Raw genomic sequence first — 25481 nt, forward strand, 5'->3', positions numbered from 1 at the left:
AAAAAAAAAAAAAAAAAAAAAAAAAAAAAAAAAAAAAAAAAAAAAAAAAAAAAAAAAAAGGAACTTTGTGATTTCTCTTGTTTCTTCAAGAAAAAGCCAGAGTGATGTTTTTTATATAAGGCCGTTTTTAGTCAAATAAAGTATCTGGAAGGATCTGGGCCTTTCTTAAAGCCCAAACAAGTTTACAAAGTCAGCTATGCAATAAAAATATATATGATTTAACAAGTTGTGGTTTGTATAATTGTATTTATTTGGATTAATCTTTTTTTTTTCATCATTTTGATTAATCCTTATTAAATTGCTTACTAACTAAGATTAAAAAATTAATATATTAGTAGTTATAAGTTTATAACATCATCATGTATTCTCTCTAATTTAGCCAAGCCTCCCACAAAATCGGACCCAATTCGAATTCGAATCCAAAATTTTAAAATATCCAAAAGATTTTTAAATCTTAAGACTTAAAAATCCAAACCCGAATCTGATTCAAATCCAAACATGTAGGACTAGTGTTTAGTTCTTACTCTCAAATCTAATTCAAATATTACTTTTTGTAGTATAACTATATAGAATTAGTGTTAGTTCTTTTGAGGAGCGGATCTAGATGTAAAAGAGGTGGGGTAAATGCCCCACACTCATTCTTAATAATTGTTCAGTTTGACCTATTTTGTATAACATATCTTAGCACTTTTGGTCAAAAGTGCCACATACGATGTCGAAGGAGAAGGGTTTGATGCCTCCCATCTACAACTGTCTATCATTTTTATGTTTTGGTTTCGTATTAATATTGCTAAAAAAAATTTCTTAAATTATGTATTAATCTGTGCCCCCGTGTAAAAATTTCTCCTAAATTCGCCACTGGTTCTTTCTGTCTACCAATTCTTGAATGATATAGATTTTTATGTTCTCACTGTCATCTGATTTTAGATCACATGATTTAGACACTCCAAATTTGTGTGACCAATGTCGTTGGACTCATAGTATTTATATTTCTTCAACAGCCAAAGCGTAAAGGTGATAAAACGTTCAAGGTATGTTTCCATTTTCAGTTACCTTTTTTATTTGTTGTTGCCAAAATTGACTAGTTTCATGATTTTAATTATCATTTTCCAAACATATTTAGAGCTTTGCCGAAATTTTTGAAAAATGTGTCCACAATATCCATGCATATACTCCACCAATAGACCAATCATAAAAGGATAGAAGTGAGAATCATCATCTATCATGGTTTTTTTTAAATGTCTTTCTCCATTTCTTAGTAGGGGCTATTGGTTTGAGATTTGAATAAAGTTTTAAAATTTTTAAATATTATATAGAATTTATTGTTTACTACAATCTTAATTAAATTAGTTTGATTCTACATATTTTATATTGGTGTTGCCAAAACATTTAAATGAAGATTTAACCCGTATTGAAATATCATATTACTAATAGTTTATTTTTTAGTATTATTAATTCAATCTTGTAATGCCATATAACCTGTCATGTAATATAACTTGTTCTGTAATTTTGGTGATTTAATATGTTTAAATATTTATAATTTTAAACTTTTTATTAAGTTTAGATATATCAGTTATAGATTATAAACTTTATAAAATTTTATAATTTACTATATATAGTAAATTTACTATATATGTATGTTGAACAAACACTTTTTATATTAATTGAGTAATATATGTTTGTTTTCAAAAATTCAAATCACAACCTATGCAGGAAAAATACAACTTTTATTCATTTTATGTATTATATGATGATTCACTACATTTAAAATTTAAAATCAAAAAAAGATGATAGGAGAATAATATTTTTTTAATCTGAAATAAATCTTCTAAATATCTATATTAATTATAGAACATTATTTATATGGATATTAAAAATATTTTAATTGTATTTGGTTATAAGAATAATAGAAAAAATCAACTAAACTTGTTGTTTGGATATGAATATAAACATTAAATAACACTAATTCTACATAAATACTTATACTACGACAACTGTGATATCAATTAGATTGATTCAACGTGTGGATAGGAAACAAATAAGATTAATGTTGTCACATGGCAAACTGTGATTGGAGAAAAATGTTGAGCGAACGTGAACGGTGAACCATTGTAAATAGTCAAGGTATAGCGTGAACTTTATGTAGCGGGTCATCTGAATGAGAAGGTTGATGACGTGCGCTATAACCGCATTATTGACTCTGTAAGCTTCTTGCCAAAAAAATATAAAAGTTTGTTGACTCTGTATACATACTGCCTTTTAGAGAGAAAAAGGGTGAGATCAAAACATCCACACGTTTCACAAAAGCACAGTGGACACTTGACAAATACTAAAGATAGACAAAATACAGATATATTATCAATCGTGAAATCTACACCAGAGAACGATGAGGGTTGACTGAAGTCGATGAGAGACACCGTCACTCTCTTTACCGGTGGAGACACATTGATCCATTTATGTCTTGAATTATTATTAATGAGTCAAAAAAATAAAAAAATACAAAGAAAGGGTTGTGTCCCTTATTAAACACAAAGTAGAGAGATGCTCAAATCACACAACTGCTATGTGCTAACAAAACATAAATAATGGAAATGATATTAGTCTCTTTGTGCTTAGCCACCTTCTTGTCCCTTCTCTTCTTAAAACCACTCCTTGAACGAATCACCCCCACTAAGCGTAAGTTACCACCATCTCCATGGTGGTCGCTTCCGGTGATCGGAAACCTCCACCAGCTCGGTCCCAACACTCACCGGTCTCTCCATTCTCTCAGCCTCCGGTATGGACCACTCATGCTCCTTCATTTAGGACGTGTCCCTGTTCTCGTTGTCTCTTGTCCAGAAGTTACTCATGACATCGTGAAAACACACGACCTCAAATTTGCAAACCGCCAGGATTTAAAAGCTATTGGCATATATATGAAAGGTGGGCGTGATATAATCTTTGCCCCGTCCGGAGAAGATTGGAAGAACATGAAGGTACCTTTTTCTTGAATAAATTATTCCGTATAGACTTCTTTATTAGACTAGCTTGCCAAGTGCCAACCATAATTTATACTATTAGGTTTTGTGATAAGTTTATATGAGCTTTAATTTGATGTATTTTTGGGAACTACTACTCCATCCATTGCAAAATAACTCTCTATTACTCTATTTTTTTTTTTTTTCACAACATTTGAAAACTAATATAAATTTGATATTTGAAGTAAAACAGAGGGGATATTATTTATTTTGTGTATATTTTATGGACATACTGTATATGAGTTTATTGTGATAATTTTCAGTAAGTTAATGGTTCATATAAGATTTATTGAATAGCGGGTTAGACATATTGCGAATATGTAAACTTTACAGAAAAGTTCTAATTATTTATGTTTATTTTTTTTTTCTTTTTTCGATAAAAGAAGTGCTTAGTATGTTAGACGTCTAGTTTCATCTTTACAATGGATATATATATATGGTACTATATAAACTTGCGATACTTGCAGAGTTTGTGCATGATGCATCTGTTCAACAACAAAATGGTTCGGTCCTTTGAGAAGCTAAGAGAAGAAGAGATAAAAGTAATAACAAAGAAGCTAGAAGAAGCATGTTCATCTTCTTCATCAGTAAATCTAAGGAAACTGCTTATGACTCTTACCAACGATATCATGTGCAGAATCATCTTGGGAAGAAAATACAACAGCGAGGAAGGTGGAATTGATATCAAGAACTTAGTAGTGACATTACATGAGTGCTTTGGCAAATTCTTTGTCGGAGATTTTATTCCCAGCTTGGCATGGATAGATAGGATCAGTGGCGTAGATGCTAAAATGGAAGACATAAATAATAAGTTAAATGGATTTTTAGACAGCGTGGTGCAAGAACATGCCGATCGCGAAGAGTCATCAGATTTTGTTGATATGTTGCTATCGATTCAAAAAGATCAAACCAAACGATTTGGACTTGACAGAGGTGACATAATACTCATCCTTAAGGTAACACAACCCATTCCTTTCGTTTTGCATATTTTCAAGAACAATGAATTTACAGGACATATATAATGTCATTTTTAAAAAAAAAAAAAACATTTATTTTTCATGTAGAAATACATATTAGTATAAATAGAAACGAATGTGTTTCTATTGAAAACTAGACTTGATTTGGACCAAGGTAAATTATGACATAGTTCACTGATCCATAAAAACCTCGTAAAAGAGTTTGGACTAAACCCAAAATTGTTACGTATATGCTAAACAAAATTGTGTTCTTTGGTCTTTCAGGATATGTTTTTTGCAGGAACATTAACAAATTTCTCAGTACTAGAATGGACAATGACAGAACTTATGAGGCATCCAGAGTGTATGAAAAAACTACAAGATGAGATTAATTCAGTGTCAGCTCATAACTCAAATGTAACAGAGAAAGAAGTTGAAAAAATGGACTATTTACAATGTGTGATCAAGGAGGGGCTACGGCTGCATCCCGCTGCTCCATTATTGTCAAGGATATCTACTGAAGACATCAAATTAAAGGGATTTGATATTGCTGCTGGGACACAGGTACTAATCAATGCTTCGTCAATTCTACGAAACCCTGCTATATGGGGACATGATGCAGAAGAGTTTAAACCGGAGAGGCATATTGGTTCGAATTCGGAATTTATCGGTAATGATTCAAAGTTCCTTCCATTTGGAGCGGGAAGAAGAGTTTGCCCCGGACTGGGGTTTTCTATTGTCTTGTCAAAATTAACACTAGCCAACCTTGTGAAACGGTTCAACTGGAGAGTTACGGTCGGACCAGGGGAAGATGATAAGCCTGATCTAGCTGAAGCCTCGTCTGGTATTGATGTTCGCCGCAAGTTTCCACTCATTGTCTTTCCCTCACTTGTGCACGCATGAAGGTATTAATACACCTTGATGATAAGATACATATACTTAACGTGTCCAGTTCACTAGCTTGTCCCATGATGATGAGTGTGAGTAGCTTTGCTTTTATGTTCCTTTATAACGTAGTACTTTTACTATTTTGTGGTCTGCATACTTCTTAAGTAAACTTATTCGTGATATTCTCCCCCCACCCAACAATGTGTTTCCTCAAGCTCGTACGCTTGTGTCACTGTGGGATAACTCTTAACCCCACTCGATTCGATGACTCAGCACCTCGCCTTCGTCTTTGTGGAATCAGGGTTATATCGCTGACCAAGTTTCTTAATAAAACTCCACCATATACCCATCCGGACCAGGCGACTTATTCATAGGCAACGAGAAAATTAATTGCTTCGCCTCTGATAATGTAACTGCATAAATAAGATGCTCTAGCCGCTGAACAGAGCATCTAAATGGCAATAAAATAAAACCAATATATACCGGTAGAATCTTCAGGCCTTTGCGTGAGCAGATCCGAGAAAAAGTGAACAGCCTCATCCTTAATGTGTTTATTATAGTTATAGCTTAGTCTTGATCAAATGAGTCTGAATCATTAGTTTCGTCACTTGGAATTGTGTTCGATGAGATTTCTGAAAAATTCTTAGCATTCTTTTTCAATGAAAATTAATAATTAGGATGTTAGGTGGTAGGTTTGAAATTAATGCATTTTAGTCGATCAGTCTTAATAAAAAAAATATTTAGTTTGGTGTGCTTAATTTGCTTATATATACTATTTCGACATAGTTACAAACTACAGTTTCATTTATTCAAGATTCAAATACAAAGATGTATAAATCAATTTTTGATACAATATTTATATATAGAACTTAATGGTCTCCAAAAAAGGTAGAAAAATTGGCGATAGCATCTTTGGCAGCGCAATTACGAGCAGTTTCTTTTTTGATACGATGTTCTCCACGTCCAAGCAATATATCCTGAATATAGAAACAATATTCTTTATTTTCTTTCCATGTGTCTTTGGCCTCCAACTTCAAGTTCCTCTTCTGACACATCTCATAGAGTTCTGTCACTGGGTGGATCTCCAATTTGTCCAAATGTATTATTGGTTCGAGCAATGGTTTTATCACCTATATATCCAAAAATTCATCGAATTAATCGGTTAACCCAACTCTAGTAGATATGTAATTACAACATAATGTGTATGTTAATTACTACCTTCCATACGATTTCGATAGATTTGCAGTCCATGAAAAGAGCTCCAATTGTAGATTCTACGATGTTTGCTAGAGATTTAGGAACTTTCACAAGACCACGCGAGTGTAATGTTGGATGTTTCTCTATCGCTTCCACAAATTCCAGTATCTGCATGCATTAATCCGATAGATAACACAAACCAATATGAATAAATTGTAAACTATATAACATAATAATTCAAAGAAGTAAAAGAAAGACTATTCTTGAGTTTTTTTTTGACATAGTAGAAGATGTAACAGGATCAGAAATTAATTGAATTTGATATTAATAAAAGTTATATATATTGACATATGTAAGACAATTTGTCTTGCCTATAAACAAAAGTAACGTGAGCTTACACCGCTTCTATGAAATGTTTATCCCTTTTTCATATTTTTGTATCCTCATTCAATCAACCAAATTATACTTAGACATGATCGAAGATAATATAAATGGAAAGTTAGATGATTTTACTAATTAAGGCTTTTAAAGATGATATTGACTAGGGTTTTAAGAAAGTAACTTACTTGGTTATCAAGCAAAGCTTTCTTATGACGGAGGCAGCGATGGAGATTGTGTTTTACAGCGACTCGAGCCAATTTCTCGGTGTCAACGTTGACGGCTCGGAGATTGGTCAACGAACCAGGCGACTCTCTAGGGTATAAATTAAAAATATATATCGTTACAATCGTGTTTAGGATCGTATCTCCTATAAATTCTAGGCGTTCATTCGAAAAATCTTCGTCGCAACTAGTGTCGGTGAAAGCTTCTACCAACAAACTCTTGTCTTTGAACTTGTAGTTTAAGATCTTCTCCACGATCTCCAGAGGCTGGTCTGGATCGGTTGAGCTTAGGGGTCCTGATCCGTTGGTTTTGCTGTTGTCTAAGCTGATCAAATTCAACTGTAATGATTCAACGTCTGCGTTTGAGACTTGCGATTCCATAGGGACAAGAGAGGAGGAAGGATATGTCTTTTTCTAAGTTTCTTTTGTGTTAATTTGTCTCTTTTGCTTCTTGGTCTCCGGTTATGATATTGTTTTTAAACACGTCTTCTTTACTATATTTGTTATGATTTTTTTTTAATATTGTTATAGTTGTCATTATTTTATTGTGAAAAAAACAAAATCATTGAATTTATTTCAGTTATTAAATATAGAAGATTCTCATTTATTTTAAAAATTATTTTTATGATTGTTTAGACTTAAAGCAAGAATAGGTCATATTCACACCAGATTTTTGACTAATTAATTATATATTTTATACAATAAAGTAAGGTTTCTTGAAACTCATGTTCTAATAAGCTGACAAATGATACTCCTATTTTTTTTGACATACATTATTTTTTACTCTATTCTTTTGACAAAATTATACTTTTATACTAAAAAAATAACCTATCATTTTCAATATCCATTTAGGAATTATATATTTTCTAATGAGGTATCAATATTTTATACAGTTATTATAATATTATCAATATGGTAAAATATTTCTAAAATTTAGTTCACATTTTTTTGTATTAATTCTTAAATAACTTCAAACTCATTCTCTAATAAGCTGACAAGTGGCACTCTATTATTTTGACATGTGTCATTCTTCTAAAGTTTAAATTCATTATTTTTCATAAGATTGAATTATACTTTTATACGAAAAAATAGCCTATAATTTTTCAATACCCATTTACTATTTTTTTTCCAATGAGGTATCATTTATAAATATTTATATAGTTACCATAATATTATTATATTGTAAGATATTTCCAATATTTAGTTCACAATTTTTTTACATCATATTAGCAATTCATTTTAAAAAAAAAATAAGATCAATTAATTTCAATCTAAAATAATATAAAGATATGAAAATATGAAAAATTATAATTTTTGTTGTTGTTAAATATTTTCCAATATTTAGTTCACAATTTTTTATGTCATATTACCAATTCATTTTACTTTCAAATAATTTAATGATACAAAATATGATATTTCTTTATTTTTTCAAAAATACCATTTTTTGATATGATCAATTTATTTATTAGATAAATTAAAACTATTTCAAGAAATAAATATAGAATTGCCATAATATGATTTCTTAAGATCCATGATGTATTCAGTCGGTGTTGTATTAATTATTAAATAACTTCAAGATTTAATAATAATTATAATAATAATTTATTGTGTAATAATTCTTTAAAAAGTAACTCACACGATACACTTTAATATAGTAATTGCCATACAATTTATGTTATAAAATAAAGATGAAAAAACACAATCAAAATTTATGGTATATTTATTATTAGAAATGTAACTATAAGTCCTATGATGTTTGAAAAAAAAAAAACTGAAAACCTTTCATGATACTGAAGTATTGCATAGACAAAACTTAAAAAAAAAAAAAAACAATTTTCTCTATATATATCAAGGCAAAATCTTCATCAAACATCATATTATCACCTCACATAACTTTATAAATTTTGTAATATGCAATTTTATAATGTAATTTAAAATTTGGAACATATACAGAAATGAACATGTCTAAGGCTCATTTTTGCACAAGGTATGTCTATCTTCTTTAGATTCAATTTCTACTTCTTCTTCATGGTTTGAAGTTGGCAAGTGTTGTTTAACATGTCTATTTTATTAAGTTTCTAAAATTCTATTAGTCTTTCAGTAGTCAACCAAATGATGGACATACAGTAAAACCAAATGTTCATTACATACATATGATATTTCCAGGTTGGCGCTGCTTCAAATTACTATCATTTTTTTTTTTGATATGCGGTTACTTTTTTTTTTGTATCTTCCATTAGTTTAGAATTTTAATATACATACATTACTCATATATGTACACATTTGGTTTTTTTGGGTCAAGGTTTTAAAGTTTAATCTTTGCAAATCTAAAAAAATCATAATGTACTTTTGCTTCACAAAACAAAAAAATTATGTACTAAACAGTAAACTATGGTGACAGTGAGAAGAAGGTCTACTAAATATGTGAATTCACGTCATTTTATTGGTTATCATAATTTGATAAGTTCATCATCTCCATCCATCTCCATCAAGAACCTAAGCCGAATGTTTATCTTTTACTTATCATGTTTAATTTACATTATATTTTGCTTATTAAGTTTTGTTGTGACCATCATTGTACCGCTCCGCGTACTACCCTAGGCTCAAGGACAAGGACAGCCGCGAGACGCTACAGTGGGAACCGCATCTGGGGTGGTTCGGCTGAGGGACAAAAGCTGCAGCTTCCCGACCAGTCTTCCCTGGACGCGACTCTGCCCGCGGCCGAGATTTCGCTTAGACTTTGCAACCCTCGCGTCCTGGCGCGTTATGTTGACCCGGACAAGGCCAAATATCATGTACAACTTGTCATATTTCTCCAAAAACCGATTTATATTACTTATAGTAAATTATTACATTGAAAATAAGTTACCAAAGCAATATATATAAATAGTTGGATAGTTTCAAAGAATACATAGTCGAAAAATATAGGGTTTTACAATAACACTGAAAAATCCCTATCCGGCACCGTAATGTTTGCTCCAGCTATAGACTCATCCTAGGCTTACTGCAAGACAAATATTTATCATGAGTAATCTAAGATTACTCAATGAGCTCCCTTTTCCTAGACATGCATTCTACTTTCCCTTCCCCGACTACCCCAACAAGTAAGCAAAGCAAACAAAGCAGCGCAAGCAGAAACATAGCGGAAGCAGAAAACAAGCAACAAGCAAGCAAGCAATGAAGGTTAGATCAATCAAGACTGGACTTGATAACCTAGACACTTCAATCCTACACAACAACAAAGACGACTAGAATAAACCAAGATAACTTGACTACTCTAGACTTTTTCACGTATGGTCCCTCGATAGTCTGTTCCGTTCCATACCACTTCCCATGCTGAAACCACAAAGGTAACCAGCATGAGCTATCATAAAGTCACATCGTCATGCATCGGTCGGTCCGGTAGCGAGCTAGACGTCGACTTGTCCCTTAGTGCGAGTATCCATAAGGAGAAATCTCACGAGACATTCTTTTTACACTTGGAACAGAAGATTGACCACTCTATTCTAGCTAGGACTCATGAAAAATAATAATAATTCAAGAGGCTAGCTAAAATAAGTACTACAATTCAAAGGGTTAGAAACGCTAAGAATTTAGTACTACAACACAAGAAATTCAAATAAGAAAATCAAGCAAGAATTCAAGCAACAATCAACAAGCAACAAGAATAAAAATTCAAGCAACTGAGATTGTTTTACATGCATGCAACCATCCTATCAGTTTTTTATGCAAGAAAATATTGCAATTGAAATCTACCAATTTAATCATGCATGCAAGTCTATGGTCCATTTTTTAAGCAAGCCATATTGCTAAAAATATGCATCAAGTAAACATGAGGTTCATTTCTCTTCAATTCTCAACATGCATGGTGATTCCTAGCATAAATTCTATGTGATTTAAACAAGAATCTAGCATGAATCCTACCAATTTAAGCATGCAACATTTTTAACTGATTCTAGCATGAATCCTGGTCTAAATGCAGCAAGCAATAGGTACGTACATGAACCCTAGAGTTCATGCAGTATCCCACACAAACTACCACAGACTCACAGTGATTCAGCAGAGGATTGACGGTCGGACTTCACAGCACCACGGACCAGACAGCGTTCCCTTAACCTCCAGATAGCATCCCTTTGGCATCCAGACGGCGATCCTTCAGCGTCCCAAGCTTCGGCCTCTTCTTCTTAGAGGAACGAACACTTAGAAAATTTTCGGTGGTTTTCTTTTGAGCAGAGAATGACGAACTGAGAGTGGGAGAAGTCATATTTATAGCCGAGCAAGCCTCCTCCTCTCCCTTGAACTCGTTGGACAAATGGCAAAAAATTTGCGATACTTGAAGCTGCATGCGCTGCATGGCGCGCGTGCGTTGCACTCGCCAGACACTTGGCGTTGCATGGCTTGCGTGAAGCCCACTCGCTGAACAAGTGTCATGCTTCTTCATCACTTGGCGATTCTCCTCCAATAAATGGCATTTTGCGTGACAAATGGCGAATATTTTTGCTTGATCCCCAATTCTTCTTCCTCTATATAAACCGTTGATCTTGGGGGATCAAATGGAGAGTTTCCGATTTTCTTTAAGTCTTTTTATTCTTCTGACTGTCCGGCGTACGTACCGTGTCTGTCCTGCATCCGTACCATGTACGTCCTGCATATGTCTTGTCCGTACCAATTCTATCCCGCGTGCGTGCGTTCTGTCCGTACCGTCTTTGTCCGCGTACGTCCCGAGTCTATAATTCCGCGTGGAAATGCTTATTCCTGATCGGAACACGAAGTCTCGATCGTACCTTGGCTTAATTTGATTTTTGACTTGGCCAATCTTCTTCTTCCTAGTTTTCAAGACTTCTTATAGATTTAGCCTCTTGACCATCGACCACATTGGCCATTCTCCGATATGTTGATTTTTCTTCGGACTTCCTTCGGTCGTTCTTTTTTTATTTTCTCTTCTCAGTCTTTCTAAGTCTTTTCCGGATCTTTTTCTCCAAAATTTTATTTTGGGTTTTTACCCTTAGTGAGGGTCACTACATTCATAACTGCTCATGATGAAGGTCACTACATTCATAACTGCTCATGATGCCTTTGTGGGCAAATGAGTTAATCTGGAAAGAAATTATATGAATGAAGATGGTATAGAGCATACAAGATCTGATGAATGATGAACTTATACAAAATATATAATCTGGAACTTATGTCGATTTAAAGTTAATTTGTTTGTTCTTAAAAGAAATAAATTCACAAATTTATTTAATTAAATCAAATATTTAACTTTATTGATTTTTTATCCGGTCAATAATGTTATTTATTTAGTAGTATATGTGTGTCAAAGTTGTAAGTTTTCTATTATACTTTTAAATTTTACATTTACTTTAATAATACATCGATTCAAATTTATATATATTTCTGGTCAGCTGAATTCATTTATCTTTTTGTTAAAATTTTTTATGCGAAATACGGATGAAGTTCTTACACAATATTTAATGCTAGAATAAATAGTAAATAATTTGAATGATGATAGTTACAATATTTATGATAATTATTATTAAATTTATTTTAAAATAACAAGATATAATTTAATATATATTAGTTATAAAATAAGGTCTAATTTATTGTTTTTACTCACGCATAGCGTGGGGCTTTTATTAGTATATTATATATTTCCTTTGTAAGACACTAATGAAAATAAAACACCCTTTTAGGTTTTTGTGTTGATATCATATATAATATTACCTTGTATATTTAAACAAAAATTTATTTTTACAATCCAACTGTTTGCACTGAAAATTATTAAGTTGAGAAAATAAATTCCTAAGATTTGCAAATAAGAGAATGTATATCTTATTATATAAACCTTGATGACAAAATTACTCATTAACAAGATCACGACACGTGTCAATTATATATCTAAGATTGTTACACGTGTTCAGATTACTGCTTAACATGATCTCGACATGTGTCAAATTAACGATCTTAGATTTTGATTCATGTTTAAGTTAATCGCTAGAAAAAAAAAGTTAACAAAAATATTTACCAAACAAAAAAAAACTAATCCAAAAGCAAAAAGGAAAAAAGTTTAAAAAATATTTACCAAACAAAAATAAACTAATCCAAAAATAAAATAGAAAAATTTACCTATCACCGTAAGACAAAATTGAGCATATGTCTTATTATATAAAGATGTATATTAAGTGGTATCCCATATCAAATCAAAACCTACGATAGCAAATCATGAACACCAAAGAGATAATTCATATTCATGAGAGATCGGAAAACCTTGCTAACAAAAGAAAATGGGATATCATGAGTGATGATCATATTGCTATGAACGAAAATACACTTGCCGATGAACCTGATATAAGGTTGGATTTAACTATGCTTCATGTATGGATAGCCAAACTAAATCAATGTGTAAGTACAATGTTTATATAATGCAAGACATATATATTTTGACTACTTCCACCTCTCTAACTATTTTCACATAGATGAATAATAGACATCATATTATTTATTTATTTATTTATTTTCATTGTCTAACATTGTTTACCAAAATATAGGATTCACAAATTGTAAATTTGCAACTTAACAACGGTAAAAACTTTAATCTTATTATATAAAGCTTGGTTTCAAAATTACTCATTAACAAGATCGTGACAAATGTCAATTGTATCGATAAGATTTTGACAAGTGTCAATTCAATATATTAAAATATTAAATAGAATTTTTTAAAAGTTCTAAACCTATCATAAAAAGGAAATCTATACATAAATAACAATAAATAACTATTTATATATAAAAAATTAAACTAATTTCTAATTATTAACCTAATTCTGCTAAATTTTTTTTTGTATTTATAAATGTTGGTTTCAGTTTAGTTATTAACATGATCGAGACAAGTGTCAAGTCTATTGATAAGATTTTACATTTGTCAAAAGTTTAGAAAAGGAAAACTAACAATTTTATCATGTAAATAATAAATTTTTGTTTTCAAATTTAGTCATCAACGTTATCATCACATATGTCAAGTTATCAATTTAAGATGTTAACACATGTAAAAATATGTCGTCAATGTAATAAAACCACATGTCATTATACAAAACTTTGTTTTGAAGTTACTCATTAACATGTTCGGAAGTATACTCTATTTTTGTGTAATATATTCTTATAAATATTATATATGAGATTACAACACGTATAAACGTTTGGGCCATGTATCATGATTAAATTTAAAATATTATATTATTTATTTCAATTTTGTTATCAATTATAAATCAGTGATAATGTCAATTAAAAATTTATATGTTTTTTTTTCAAATTTTGTTTTCAATTAAAGATTTGAACAATTAGTATTTGATTATACTCCTTCTTCTTCATTATACTAGGTTTGAACCCGCGGTACACCGCGGGATGAAGCTTAATTATGTTTTATAAATTAGGCTATAAATTAAATAGAACTTATATGTACAAAAACAAATATATATGTATTGTTTGTGCATGTCGGATATAATATATAAGCTTATTAATGTAATATAGATTTTAACCCGCAGTGCATCCGAAATAATTTTTAATTTATAGCAAACTAAATGTGTTAATTTATACTAAGATGATTTGTAGGTGTAGTAGTTTTCATCACATACTCTTTATTAGTATTTGACCCGTTTTAAAAATAAGGGTAGCAATGATCGTGCGTTGTAGAGAGCTTCTTCGTCTCTCATCTTAGCCGGTATACCACATGAATCCTAGCAAGTAATAGCAAATCCTAGCAAGTAATAGCAAAAAAGAAGAAGCAAGAATACAATGTTTTAATTTATTTCTATTGTATAGTATTGTTTCTTCTTTGTAGGTTGGTATATTTTGTAGTTCGTATAGTAAATATGGATATAATCTATATCTTAATTAATTCCAAACTATTATTAGAAATATACAATATATAAAATAAGTTCATAATTTTTGTGTTAGTTTATTTTTTTGTTGTGTTTTAATATTTATTTTTATTTTTTTGAACACCATATAGTGTTTTAATATATTTTCTTATTTTTTGTGTTTTAATTTATTTGTATTGTATAGTATTGTTTCTTCTTTGTAGGTCGGTATATTTTGTAGTTCGTATAGTAAATATGGATATAATCTATATCTTAATTAATTCCAAATTATTATTAGAACTACATAATATATAAAATAAGTTCATAATTTTAGTATTAGTTTAATAATTTCAACCAGGCATGCTAGATTCGTCCTACAACGGATTAGAAAAAAATGTAACCCACAGAAAACTATCCTATTGTAATATATACTATATAGTATGTCCGTATCCGCTCTACTTGTGTTTATAGGATTAGAGACATCTTACTAAATCACTATCTCTGGTTTTGTTTGAAAGGTATCACCTTTATAATTTATAGAATATAGTTAAGCAAAAAACTAATATTAATTAGAAATAATTTTAAACATAAAACTGTTTTCCTTTTTTGACTATTATTTCAACACTTTTAGTCTAAGATTGAATAATATTACGTTTTTTTTTAACAAACATGAATAATAATACGTATTTTTAACAATAATAAGTAAATCTAAAACATAAAACAATCAAATATGATCCAGCTACAGCCGAAAACAATTTTCCTGCATCGGTTACATACTATAGTCATATAATTTGTATGATTATAATAAGTTTTGTTATTATTTTTAAGTTGGGGCAAAACAAAAAATAAGCGGAACAGAGACATAACCTAAAGTCATTGTAAAGTCCTTTTCCTCGGTTCCTCCTCTTCCTCTCTTCCTATCTTCCTCGGTTCCTCCTTCATGACCTTCAAAATTGGTCCCTTACCAATCTTCTTCGTTTCTACCAACAGGCCGTTTCTAACCACCTTCCTCCACTAGATCAACCAATCATGTTTTCTTCATCCAATCATGTATGTTATACATAACGATTCTATGCCTCCGATTTTGTCTCATCTCATCACGAGATGTTACCAGAATGGAAAGAGCTACTCTTATATATCTTCACGCCTTGTTAATCCTCAGTTTCTAGTTTTGATTGTGTAAGAACTCTTTTTCTCATTGAGTTTGCTACTTCTTAATTTGATTTGATTCTCTACGTATATTTGTAAGCTTTTTGGATATTACTGATTATGATATATAATCCATATAACTATATATGTCAATACATTTTTTTTTTCACAATTCATCTCCGTCTCCATCAGCAACTAAAGAACAAACACTGCCATGAGATCTCTCTCCACTTCCGTCCCCAAAGATGCATCTGAGCCATCTTCTTCTCGAGGAGAAGAGCCTTCCAAATCCGTGAGCTCTCTCACTGCTTGATGCTTTAGAATCCCAATTCTTTGATATGTCCCAGTTCTTCATCGAATTGGAATTTTGCATAGATCGATTGCTCATAGTATATTTGTTGGGCAATAACTGGTAGTAGTGACAGAACATAAGTTAGGCTTTAGGTATAAATAAAATAAAAAGCTTACAAATATATGTCTGATGGTTTCTCTATATTAAAGTTTAGACATTTTTAGATGGCTATATTGTAATACTTACCTCCCAAACGAACATGCAGGTTGATGAATTTAAAAGAGATGATGTCATTTGCTTGTCAAGGAATACTGTTACTTTGGCTGGTTCTCTCAGCCTACACGTCTTTCAAGTTCATATCGATCTGCCAACTCACACATAGAAGGATAAGGAGGTCATAGTTGCTTCTAACCTCTAATCTCAACATTTCATGTAGAATCAGATGGTACATTCGAATATTGAATTCATATTTAAATTGCATGACTTCTCCTCTTGAATTTGAGGAACCGGTTCATCAGATCCTTTTTCACAGAAGGGTGAACTTTGTACCCTGCAAACGACATAACAATAGGTCTTTATACTTAGCTTGGCATCATCGAGTATCATGTCAAAGGTTTCACCAAACGCTGTTGTATGAATAGCCCTGATTTGCACTTTCTATGAAGTCTTGAAAGGCTTCACATCTCTTGTGAGATGTGTTGCTACTTGCTAACCTTGTATTTGAGAAATGGTGAATGTGTGATGATTGGATCTATGCGTTTCATGTGAATATTTATAGGTGATTCATATATTAGTGTTTAGGTTAGAACCGATAAATGATAGACTCAAGGACAAAATCTTTGATACGTTTAACAAAAAGGTTTATTCGCATAATTAGCATTGATTTAAGGAAAGTTTAGAATATTATATTCTAGCTTTAAGGGATTTTTTTAGTTTACGATTATATTGATTAAGCGATGATTATGCAAAGAGAATATTGTGTATTCTACCATGAACAGTGTCAAACTTTCTCTCGAATGCCACTTTCAATATTTGTTTCTCCCGCCTGTCACACACAATGCAAAGAAGACCTCTATACCCTACATCAACCTATCTCCATAATTGAACAAAAGAATTTTAATTAAAAATTATATTTTTATAAATTACAAAAATTATTTACGACATGGCATTGGGAAACCCAACCCGTTTTGTCTTCTCTGATCAGAAATCTTCTTTCTTCGCCTCTCTCGTCTTACCTAGTGTTTCTCATCTCTCTCTGTTCCTTCTTTATCGTCGGACAAGCCCCAGGTCGTCGTCTTAGGGTATAATGATGATTTTCTTAATGAAGTCACTTCTACAGTCGAATTCCCCGCCGATTCCGCCTCCACCCGCCGCGGTAGGCGAAACAGGGGAAACTACAGTAGAACGCGACCCTTGGTATGTAAGAGAATTTTTGCTTTGTCTTACGATTTGTCCACAAATCTAAAAACCTTACCCTTTCGTCTTTCTTCTTTCAATCTAGAGTCAGATGCATATATTTTAAGTGAGGCGAAGCCAAGCGCGTTTAGCGGCTCTCCCAGGTAAATTTTTTTCTTTTTTCGAATTCACATCACAGTCGCGTAATTTCTCTCCACAAAAAAATAGTTGTGGTAACCGATCTGATAGACCACTTAGTAGATCCAAATTTCTCTCCACAAAAAATTTGAAAAATGACGATAGACAAAATTTTGATAGACTTTTTATGATGATTCAACAGTTGGTCTCTGGTAGACAACAATCAGAACATTTTCTTCTCGCCTTTGTTTTTTTGTCCATCCGTTATTGGGAACTCACTATTAACAATTGTGCAGGTTAGCTGGGGCGGTGGACGCAATCCATCAGGAATCCAGATCTTCTGACCACGAATGTGCCAGTCTTGTCCCATCGTCACAGGAGATACGCCAGGAGGACAATTACCGCAGCCAATGTATGTCCACCCGTATACTTCTGTCTATCTTTTCGATGGACTAGACTTAATGTCCTCCCGTGTGTCTATCGCTTAACTAACCCCTTATTTTCTTCAGTTTTATAAATAAATAGTTGACCTAACCGACCTGATAGAAAACTTAGTAGATCCTAAATAACTGTCCACCAAGATTTGAAAAAAATGAGGATAGAACAAATTTTGTTAGACCTGTTGCGATGATTCACCATTTGGTCTCTGCTAGACAACCATTAGAACATTTTATTCTCCACCTTTGGTTTTTTTGTCACTCCGTCTTGGGGAACTCAGTCAACTCACAACTAACAAATGTGCAGGTTATCTGCGGGCGTTGGACGACATCTATCAGGAATGCAGGTCTGCTGACCAGGAGATATCCCAAGAGGACCAGTTACCGCAGCCAATGTATGTCCACCCATAACTTCTGTCTAGCTTTTTGGGTGGACTAGACTTCACATCCCCCGTGTGTCTATTGCTTAACTAACCCCCATCTTTAAGTCGATACTGTTGTAATGTTGCTGGAGGCCTAACTGACAATGACGTGGCCATGGTGGACCAGCTCAGACACATAAGGTAGATGTCTACTCGACGATGGACCATTCCCATCCACACAAGAATAATATGTCCATATTTGTACCAAACCACTATTTTTTTGAATAACATTGTTGTTCTCCATTGAGCAGGGTGGGTGAAGTGTTCGGGGACACTTCTAATCCGTCCCAAGGGACAATAGTAATGTTGCAGGAGGCCTAACTGACAATCCGGCGGACCAGATCAGACAGACAAGGTAGATGTCTACTCTACGATGGACCAGTCCACACCCTAATTATTTGTGGATTTTGTGACCAAAAACACTAATTGTTTGGACAACATTGTTGTATACAGGGAAGTAGGAGACTATTGGATACTAGTAGGCGACTATCATCTGTCGAATATGACCATCCAGTGCGATAGACACAACTTATTTTTTTGGTCTAGTCCCCCGCGTATGTCTATCCAAGTCGATTGTGTTTTGTTTTCCTGCTTTTTTTGTCCACCCTTGTGTCTATCTCTAACCTAGTGGAGGGACATGTATTCCTCTTTTTTTGGTCTATGTTTTCATGGATGTAATACGCATGCAGTGTTTGTTGGTCTACCTTATTGTCATTTCTCTATTACCATATGAACTAAGACATCGTTTCGTTCTTGTACTTGCACAAGTAAACAGTGGTAGACATAACGTTTCCGATAGACTGCATAAATACAATAGACAATTTATAATCAACTCCACCTGATAAATTTATAATCTCCTTGCATCTGCGTTTTGCATCTCAAAAATTGGATACTAGTAGGTGACTATCATCTGTCGAATATGTCCATCCAGTGCGATAGACACAACTTATTTTTTTGGCCTAGTCCTCCGCGTATGTCTATCCAAGTCGATTGTGTGTTGTTTTTACACAATTTTAACTCAATTTTTACACTATAAAACTCGTAAATGACTGTCCTCCCCTGCCATTAATGCATGTCCCATCGTCATTACTCACTCACATTTTGAATTCGCCCGCCACTTATTTTCAGCCTTTAACGATAGGCTATTTTCGTGATTTACTATCCTACTAAACCTATTAAACTGGCATTTTTGACAAGGCATTAACGAAAGTGGCATTTGAGAGAAGTTTTCAAGCAGAAGTGGTTTTCTTCATAAAACTCCCTTATGCAAATGTCGTTAATTAGATGATTATTATTTATTTAGAAATAAAATGGAATAAGTTCATCATTGGGCTTTGTAAGCCAATAAATATAAGAAGAATATCCACCGAGAATTTTTCGGGTCAAACGCTAGGAACTCCACCCACCGGGTTAATGGATAAACGCGCGGATCTCAACCATATCGGGTCGGGTAATTGAATTTCTCCAAGATTTTGACCAAATTACCTTTCCAATTTCAATAAACACTCTCCTTTATGCATAATTGAGTGGCAATCTGGGAAATTTTGGCAATTTTCGATTTTGTACTTCTCTTTTATATATTTAGAGATATATAATTTTTTTTAATGTAGTATTTTTAGATTTTACATTATTAACTTCAATTTGATTTTCAAATTACAAATATATGATGATTTTAAATAAAGTTTTGTAATATTTTTTTAAGTTAAGGATATATATGTAAAATCGAAATTTTTTTCTTTGAAAAAAGTATATATATATTTTTTTTGATAACGAAAAAAAAGTATATTATGTTGTAGTATTTGTAGATTCTATTTATTTCTATGAATTATTTAAGTCTGATCATATGTCATTGCGTTTATAATTTTCAATTTTTTTTATTATGTCAAAAACTTCTTTTTTATCTTTTCAATTTCTCAATTTTTATTGGGTTGGTTATAAACTCATTGCAATGGTGAAGATACTCTTTCTAGATTAAAGAAACTATGACACAAAATTGTTTTAGTGGTTTAAAAAACTATGTCAAAGTGAAAGCAAAGAATAATAAAATTAGTTCAATTTTTTCGTAGATACATTTTATAGGTGGTGATAAAGAGTTTAATATAACAATAAAATATTTTTTGATGTATGAACACTTCTTTATGATAAAACTTAGAGTTAAATTGCATAAAATCTTGCCAAAAAAATCCTTATATTATCCGACCACCGATGCCAACAACAAAAAATGAAAAAACGAAAGAAACATACTTTTTATATGAAAATAAAAGTAAAAAGAAAACTGACATAATTCTTTTTGGACATTATAGCTCATTCTACACAAATATAACATTTATTCCAATGCAAATGGGTTCATTTACAAATCCTTAAAGGAATAAAAAATCTATACAGAAACGAGATGAGATTAAAAAGAAACTAAGAGTTGACTTTGTTTTTATAAAATATGAAGGGGATTGGTTGTTGAGTGACAGTGAAACTTTACACAGACCACTCGTTGTCTAAGAACAAAGACTAATGGATTCATCGCCATAGCGACTTGAATTTGCTTACATAAAACAGCATATAAAGCTAATTGCATATAAAGCATGGTAATTACGATAAAAGAATCATTGTTTTGTCACGTCCATCTCTAGAAACTTTTTTTGGTTTAATTTTACATCTCTAGAAACTTGATAAAAAGAAGATCACATTATATAATTTACGTATACATTTTGTTGAGTGGCGGAGACAAAGTTCAATATGACAGATATATGAAGTATCTAAGTAAATAGAAATGTATATATGTTCTATTCTGTGAACGGATGGTTGATGCTGTGAACCTATGTTCGAGTCTGTGAATGTACATATGGTTATCTAAGAACGTTTTATAAGGACATTTTCGGCTCATGCTTGCTTTGTTTGTCTTAGGGGTTTTCTTTATTTGTATTCTTTGTAGCGGTTTCCTATGAGTATCGAAGATACAAAGCAGTACAACGAGAGATTGAGAGATCATATCCCGTATATATTTGATTTGAGTGAAATCTGCAGCGCCATGATTTGGACATATCTCTCACATTGAGGGTGAACCACTATAAATCTAGTATACCATTTTTATCTTTTGTTTTTATTTGTGTTCTTGAAGTTAAAATAGATACGTATTTCTCTGACATATTCAATAATTTTTAGTTTTTTTACATTTTTTTCTGTTACTTCTTTAAAATATATTTGATATTAGAACAAATATATTATGTGTGAATGAAAACAGATACTAACTCCAAGATACATAAATAAAAATACAAATTTAGAAAATTTCGGAAAAATCTGGTAAATGAAGTGATAAACGATTCCAAAGATTCCAAAGCTATTAAGATGTATGTTTTGAAAGGGGTATAGAGATCACAACACAGAGTTCTGCTTGGAAATACACAAAACAAACGCTATTTTACTTAAGGGTAGTCGAGTTGTAGCCCCCTACAAAGTTCCAATTCTTGCTTCACCCCATGAAACTTTAACCTCTGTTTCTAGCCACACAACAAAACTTTGACAATGTATATCAACAAAACTTCACCTAATTTGCATTTCAAGTTATATCCCCACGTCTCTTAAATCTAAACATTTTCTGTCTAATTTGTCATTAAACCAGATTCAATTCACAATTAAACCGAAAATTGGAACTTGATTTTACCCAGATTTTGAATCATTTTCATATATCAAACATTTATTTCAACACGATATAGCTTCCCACATGCCGTGAGTGACTAGATAATCTCATTAAAGCCATGAACTTTAGGAGATCTGCAGGTCTTTTGGCTAGCTTTCACCTAAGCTAAGAGAAGCTTGTGCTCTGCTTTTTTTTTTGTTGTTCTTATCAGGTACTTTTGTTTTTTGCTCTGTTTTACTAGTTTATTATGCAATAGATTCATAAAGTACTATAAATGTTTTTTTAGCATGAAAATGAATGAGTTTTAAATACTACAAGAAGACAAAACCCAAAGAACTACTATATATTGCTAACTAAAAAAATTCCTACGCTTGATCCACTTGAGACACTACATGTGTAGATTGACTGGAAGAAGCTTCACCATGACACTGAAAATGAAATCAACAGAAATAAACACAAATCATTATAAAAACAGAGATGAATAGCAGTTTTTCAAAGATGGTCCGTTTATTCTTCTGTGATGGAGTGGAAACTTCTTTTGCCTTGAACTGCTTCTTCTTCTTGTTTTTCTTTTTGGATGGAGACTCATTGATTCCTTTTATTCTTTTTTGCTTCTTACTCTTTTTTCTTCGTCCAGGTTGTGGTGGCTCAGGAGGTTCACCCACCAATGACACATCACCTCTGGCCCAATGACCTGCACCTCTAAGTGGAATGATGTTCTCACCATATAACTCTCGTAACCGTGAACTACGAAACCAATCAGATACGTAGTCATCTGAATTAAGTTTCTTAGTCAATATTACTGCATATCCATGTTCACAAGGGATCCCACATATATCCCACTTAACGCAAGTGCATTTTCTGCTTCTCATATCTGCCCTCTCTGAATGACCATCGATTTCATCGGATCCGCTATCGGAAGAACTTGAATCATTGTCGTCTTCATCAGAAATTACAAAGCCTGGGTCACTTGGATCACTTTCATCTTCCAACATCTTAAGACGCCACTCTCTCTCAGAATCATGTTCTTCGCCACTATTATTGGAGAAAAAATAAAGGATTTATCTCAAAATTACAAAACATGTACTGCAGTCATGCTATTAGAGTTTAAATATCTTACCTCATTGTAACCTGAGAATCGAGGCACTTCTTTAAACCAAATGATATCCTCTTCCCTGAATCAATGTCTCAACTNGAATCAGATACGTATTCATCTGAATTAAGTTTCTTAGTCAATATTACTGCATATCCATGTTCACAAGGGATCCCACATATATCCCACTTAATGCAAGTGCATTTTCTGCTTCTCATATCTACCCTCTCTGAATGACCATCGATTTCAACCTCATACACTGCAGTTGTGCAGGAAAATACATAAGCCTTTGATGCATTCTCATGCTCTGCATCAAGAAACTCCTTAACATATGGTGTGAATTTTCCTGTCATTGCATTTGCAGTAGTAGCTCTCACAGAATTCCGCATCATTGTTAGTCTTCGGACTGTCTCCAACATTGGCATCATTGGTTTTTCTCTTGCTTTAACAATTGTTTTGTTAAAAGATTCAGCGGAGTTATTGTCCACATCTTCACAACAGTTCCCTTCTATCTTGTAGAAAGCACGACACCAACTCCTCGGGTTTGACTTCATCACATCTTCATATACACCCAAATCATAATCTTTCACCCTTTCCAGATTTTCATTAAATTGGTCTTCATTATAACTCCATGCCAAATTCCAAATGAATGGTTTCATCTGTGTCTTTTTTCCATGGTTAGCCTTCAAGTTACCATAAATGTGTCTAACACATTTCCTATGCTCAATATTTGGTAACTCTTTAGAAACTGCATTGATTAATCCCTGAAAAGAACCAATAATAATTAACATTCAAAAGCTAGAGTATGAAAAACAAAGGATTTCATCAGATCAAAAGAAGAAAAATTACATACCTTTTGTCTATCTGAGACTATGATATACCCATCACCATTTCCAAGATCCAAATCCTTCTTCAGCATTTTCACAAACCACAACCAGTTGTTCTCATTCACTACCTGTACTGCAGCCCATGTTATTGGATAAATTTTGTTACACGCATCTCGCCCAATAGCAACCAGTAATTGTCCTTTGTTGGTACCTTTGAGGAAAGTACCATCCACTCCTATAATTGGACGGCAAGTCGCTTTCCATCGTGTTTTCAGAATGTGAAAACACACATAAAACCGATCAAATAACTCTTTATCATCTGGCCCGTGAACAGTTTCAACTTCTACTGTAGAATCTGGATTTGAATCAGTGATCTCTTTGAAATAACCTCGAATATGTGCAAACTGATCTTCATATTCTTTTTGCAGCCACTTTAATGATTTTTTTCTAGCTTCTTGACATTGGTTTCGTGTAGCAGTGAGCTTCCATTGATCTTTAATCATCTCTTGAATCTTTATAGGCATCATATTCTCTCGATCATGTCTTATCTTGTCCATAAACAAACGCGCAATCACCGATCAGTCAACATCAAACTGTAACGACCCGGTTTCAGAATTAAACCGTGAGGCCCAAACCGAGCCCATTAGTGAGTCAAGCCCGAACCAAACCCTATTCTCTCCGCGTGTGAATAAAAAGAGGGCACAAACTTCGAGACAAGTCACAGAAACCCTTGGCCGTCACGTTCCACGGTAAGCCTCCGCATAACTCGAGTCTTAAGTTTTGTATCGTTTTGGGAACAGCCCTAACTCGACCCTTGTTGCGAACCCTTGTAGTACCACTAGAGACACCGGAGATTGTCACCGCGCTCAGCCTGTGCCGCCGTGTGAAACGTCTTCACCGGAGAGGTAAGATCCGTGAACCAAACCTGAGAACTATGTTGTGTTTTCATAGATTGTTGGAACCAATCTAATCACCAAGCTTGAACCACCGCAGATCAGTGTTGCCGAGTCCTCCACTTCGCCGTTCAGTTCGTCAAGTCAAGCCGTCGAGAAAGGTTGCAGAAAGAGGTAACGACGAAGCTTTACGTCTCGTTGTCGTTGTCATGTTGTTCGTTTATAGCTAAACCAATACTTAACCAACTAAACCAGAAAATTATGGAACGTACGTGCATGAGTTGTTTGTGGTGTCATGCATGGTTAATTACGTACGTTATCGATGACGTTGGACAATTTAATATTGGTGCATCGTGTATTGTGGCTGCTTTAGGAATCGGTAATAAACGGGGAGCATGTGGTCGTACGTGGATTAAATTGTGGTGATGTAAATTATTAGATCGTTAGTTTGATTTAATTATTAAACTACGTCTAACTAGTTTATTTGTGAAGTACCAGCACAATTAAGTCAGTTTCGGTTATTAGGTTAAATCAGTGATTAATATTGGAATGTAATCATTGACCGGGCAATCTCAAAATACTGCAGATTGAGATCGTTGTTGGATTGGACTTCTGTTGTTGCTGGTCTTTACCCGAGAATCAACCCAATTTGCTAAGGTGAGGATTAGTTAGTGTTTTTTTCATATGT

General features: G+C 32.9%; 3 protein-coding genes across 3 annotated transcripts; 1 reads left to right on the forward strand and 2 right to left on the reverse strand.

Annotated features, from left to right (window-relative positions):
* LOC104720354 (cytochrome P450 71A27-like) lies at window positions 2428-5041 on the forward strand. Its single transcript, XM_010438273.2, has 3 exons — window positions 2428-2975; window positions 3485-3973; window positions 4259-5041. Exons 1-3 carry the CDS (start codon window positions 2586-2588, stop codon window positions 4874-4876), a joined length of 1497 nt encoding a protein of 498 aa, XP_010436575.1. The 5' UTR covers window positions 2428-2585; the 3' UTR covers window positions 4877-5041.
* Window positions 5611-7139, reverse strand: LOC104718867 (ribonuclease 3-like protein 3). The gene is made up of 3 exons (XM_010436686.2): window positions 6625-7139; window positions 6080-6226; window positions 5611-5991 (listed from the first exon to the last, which is right to left on the reverse strand). The coding sequence occupies exons 1-3, from the start codon at window positions 7039-7041 to the stop codon at window positions 5731-5733; spliced, it is 825 nt and encodes a 274-aa protein (XP_010434988.1). The 5' UTR covers window positions 7042-7139; the 3' UTR covers window positions 5611-5730.
* Window positions 23169-24424, reverse strand: LOC104720355. The gene is made up of 2 exons (XM_010438274.1): window positions 23927-24424; window positions 23169-23837 (listed from the first exon to the last, which is right to left on the reverse strand). The coding sequence occupies exons 1-2, from the start codon at window positions 24422-24424 to the stop codon at window positions 23169-23171; spliced, it is 1167 nt and encodes a 388-aa protein (XP_010436576.1).

Source organism: Camelina sativa, chromosome 10, assembly GCF_000633955.1.
Source record: "Camelina sativa cultivar DH55 chromosome 10, Cs, whole genome shotgun sequence".
Taxonomy (NCBI): Eukaryota; Viridiplantae; Streptophyta; class Magnoliopsida; order Brassicales; family Brassicaceae; genus Camelina; species Camelina sativa.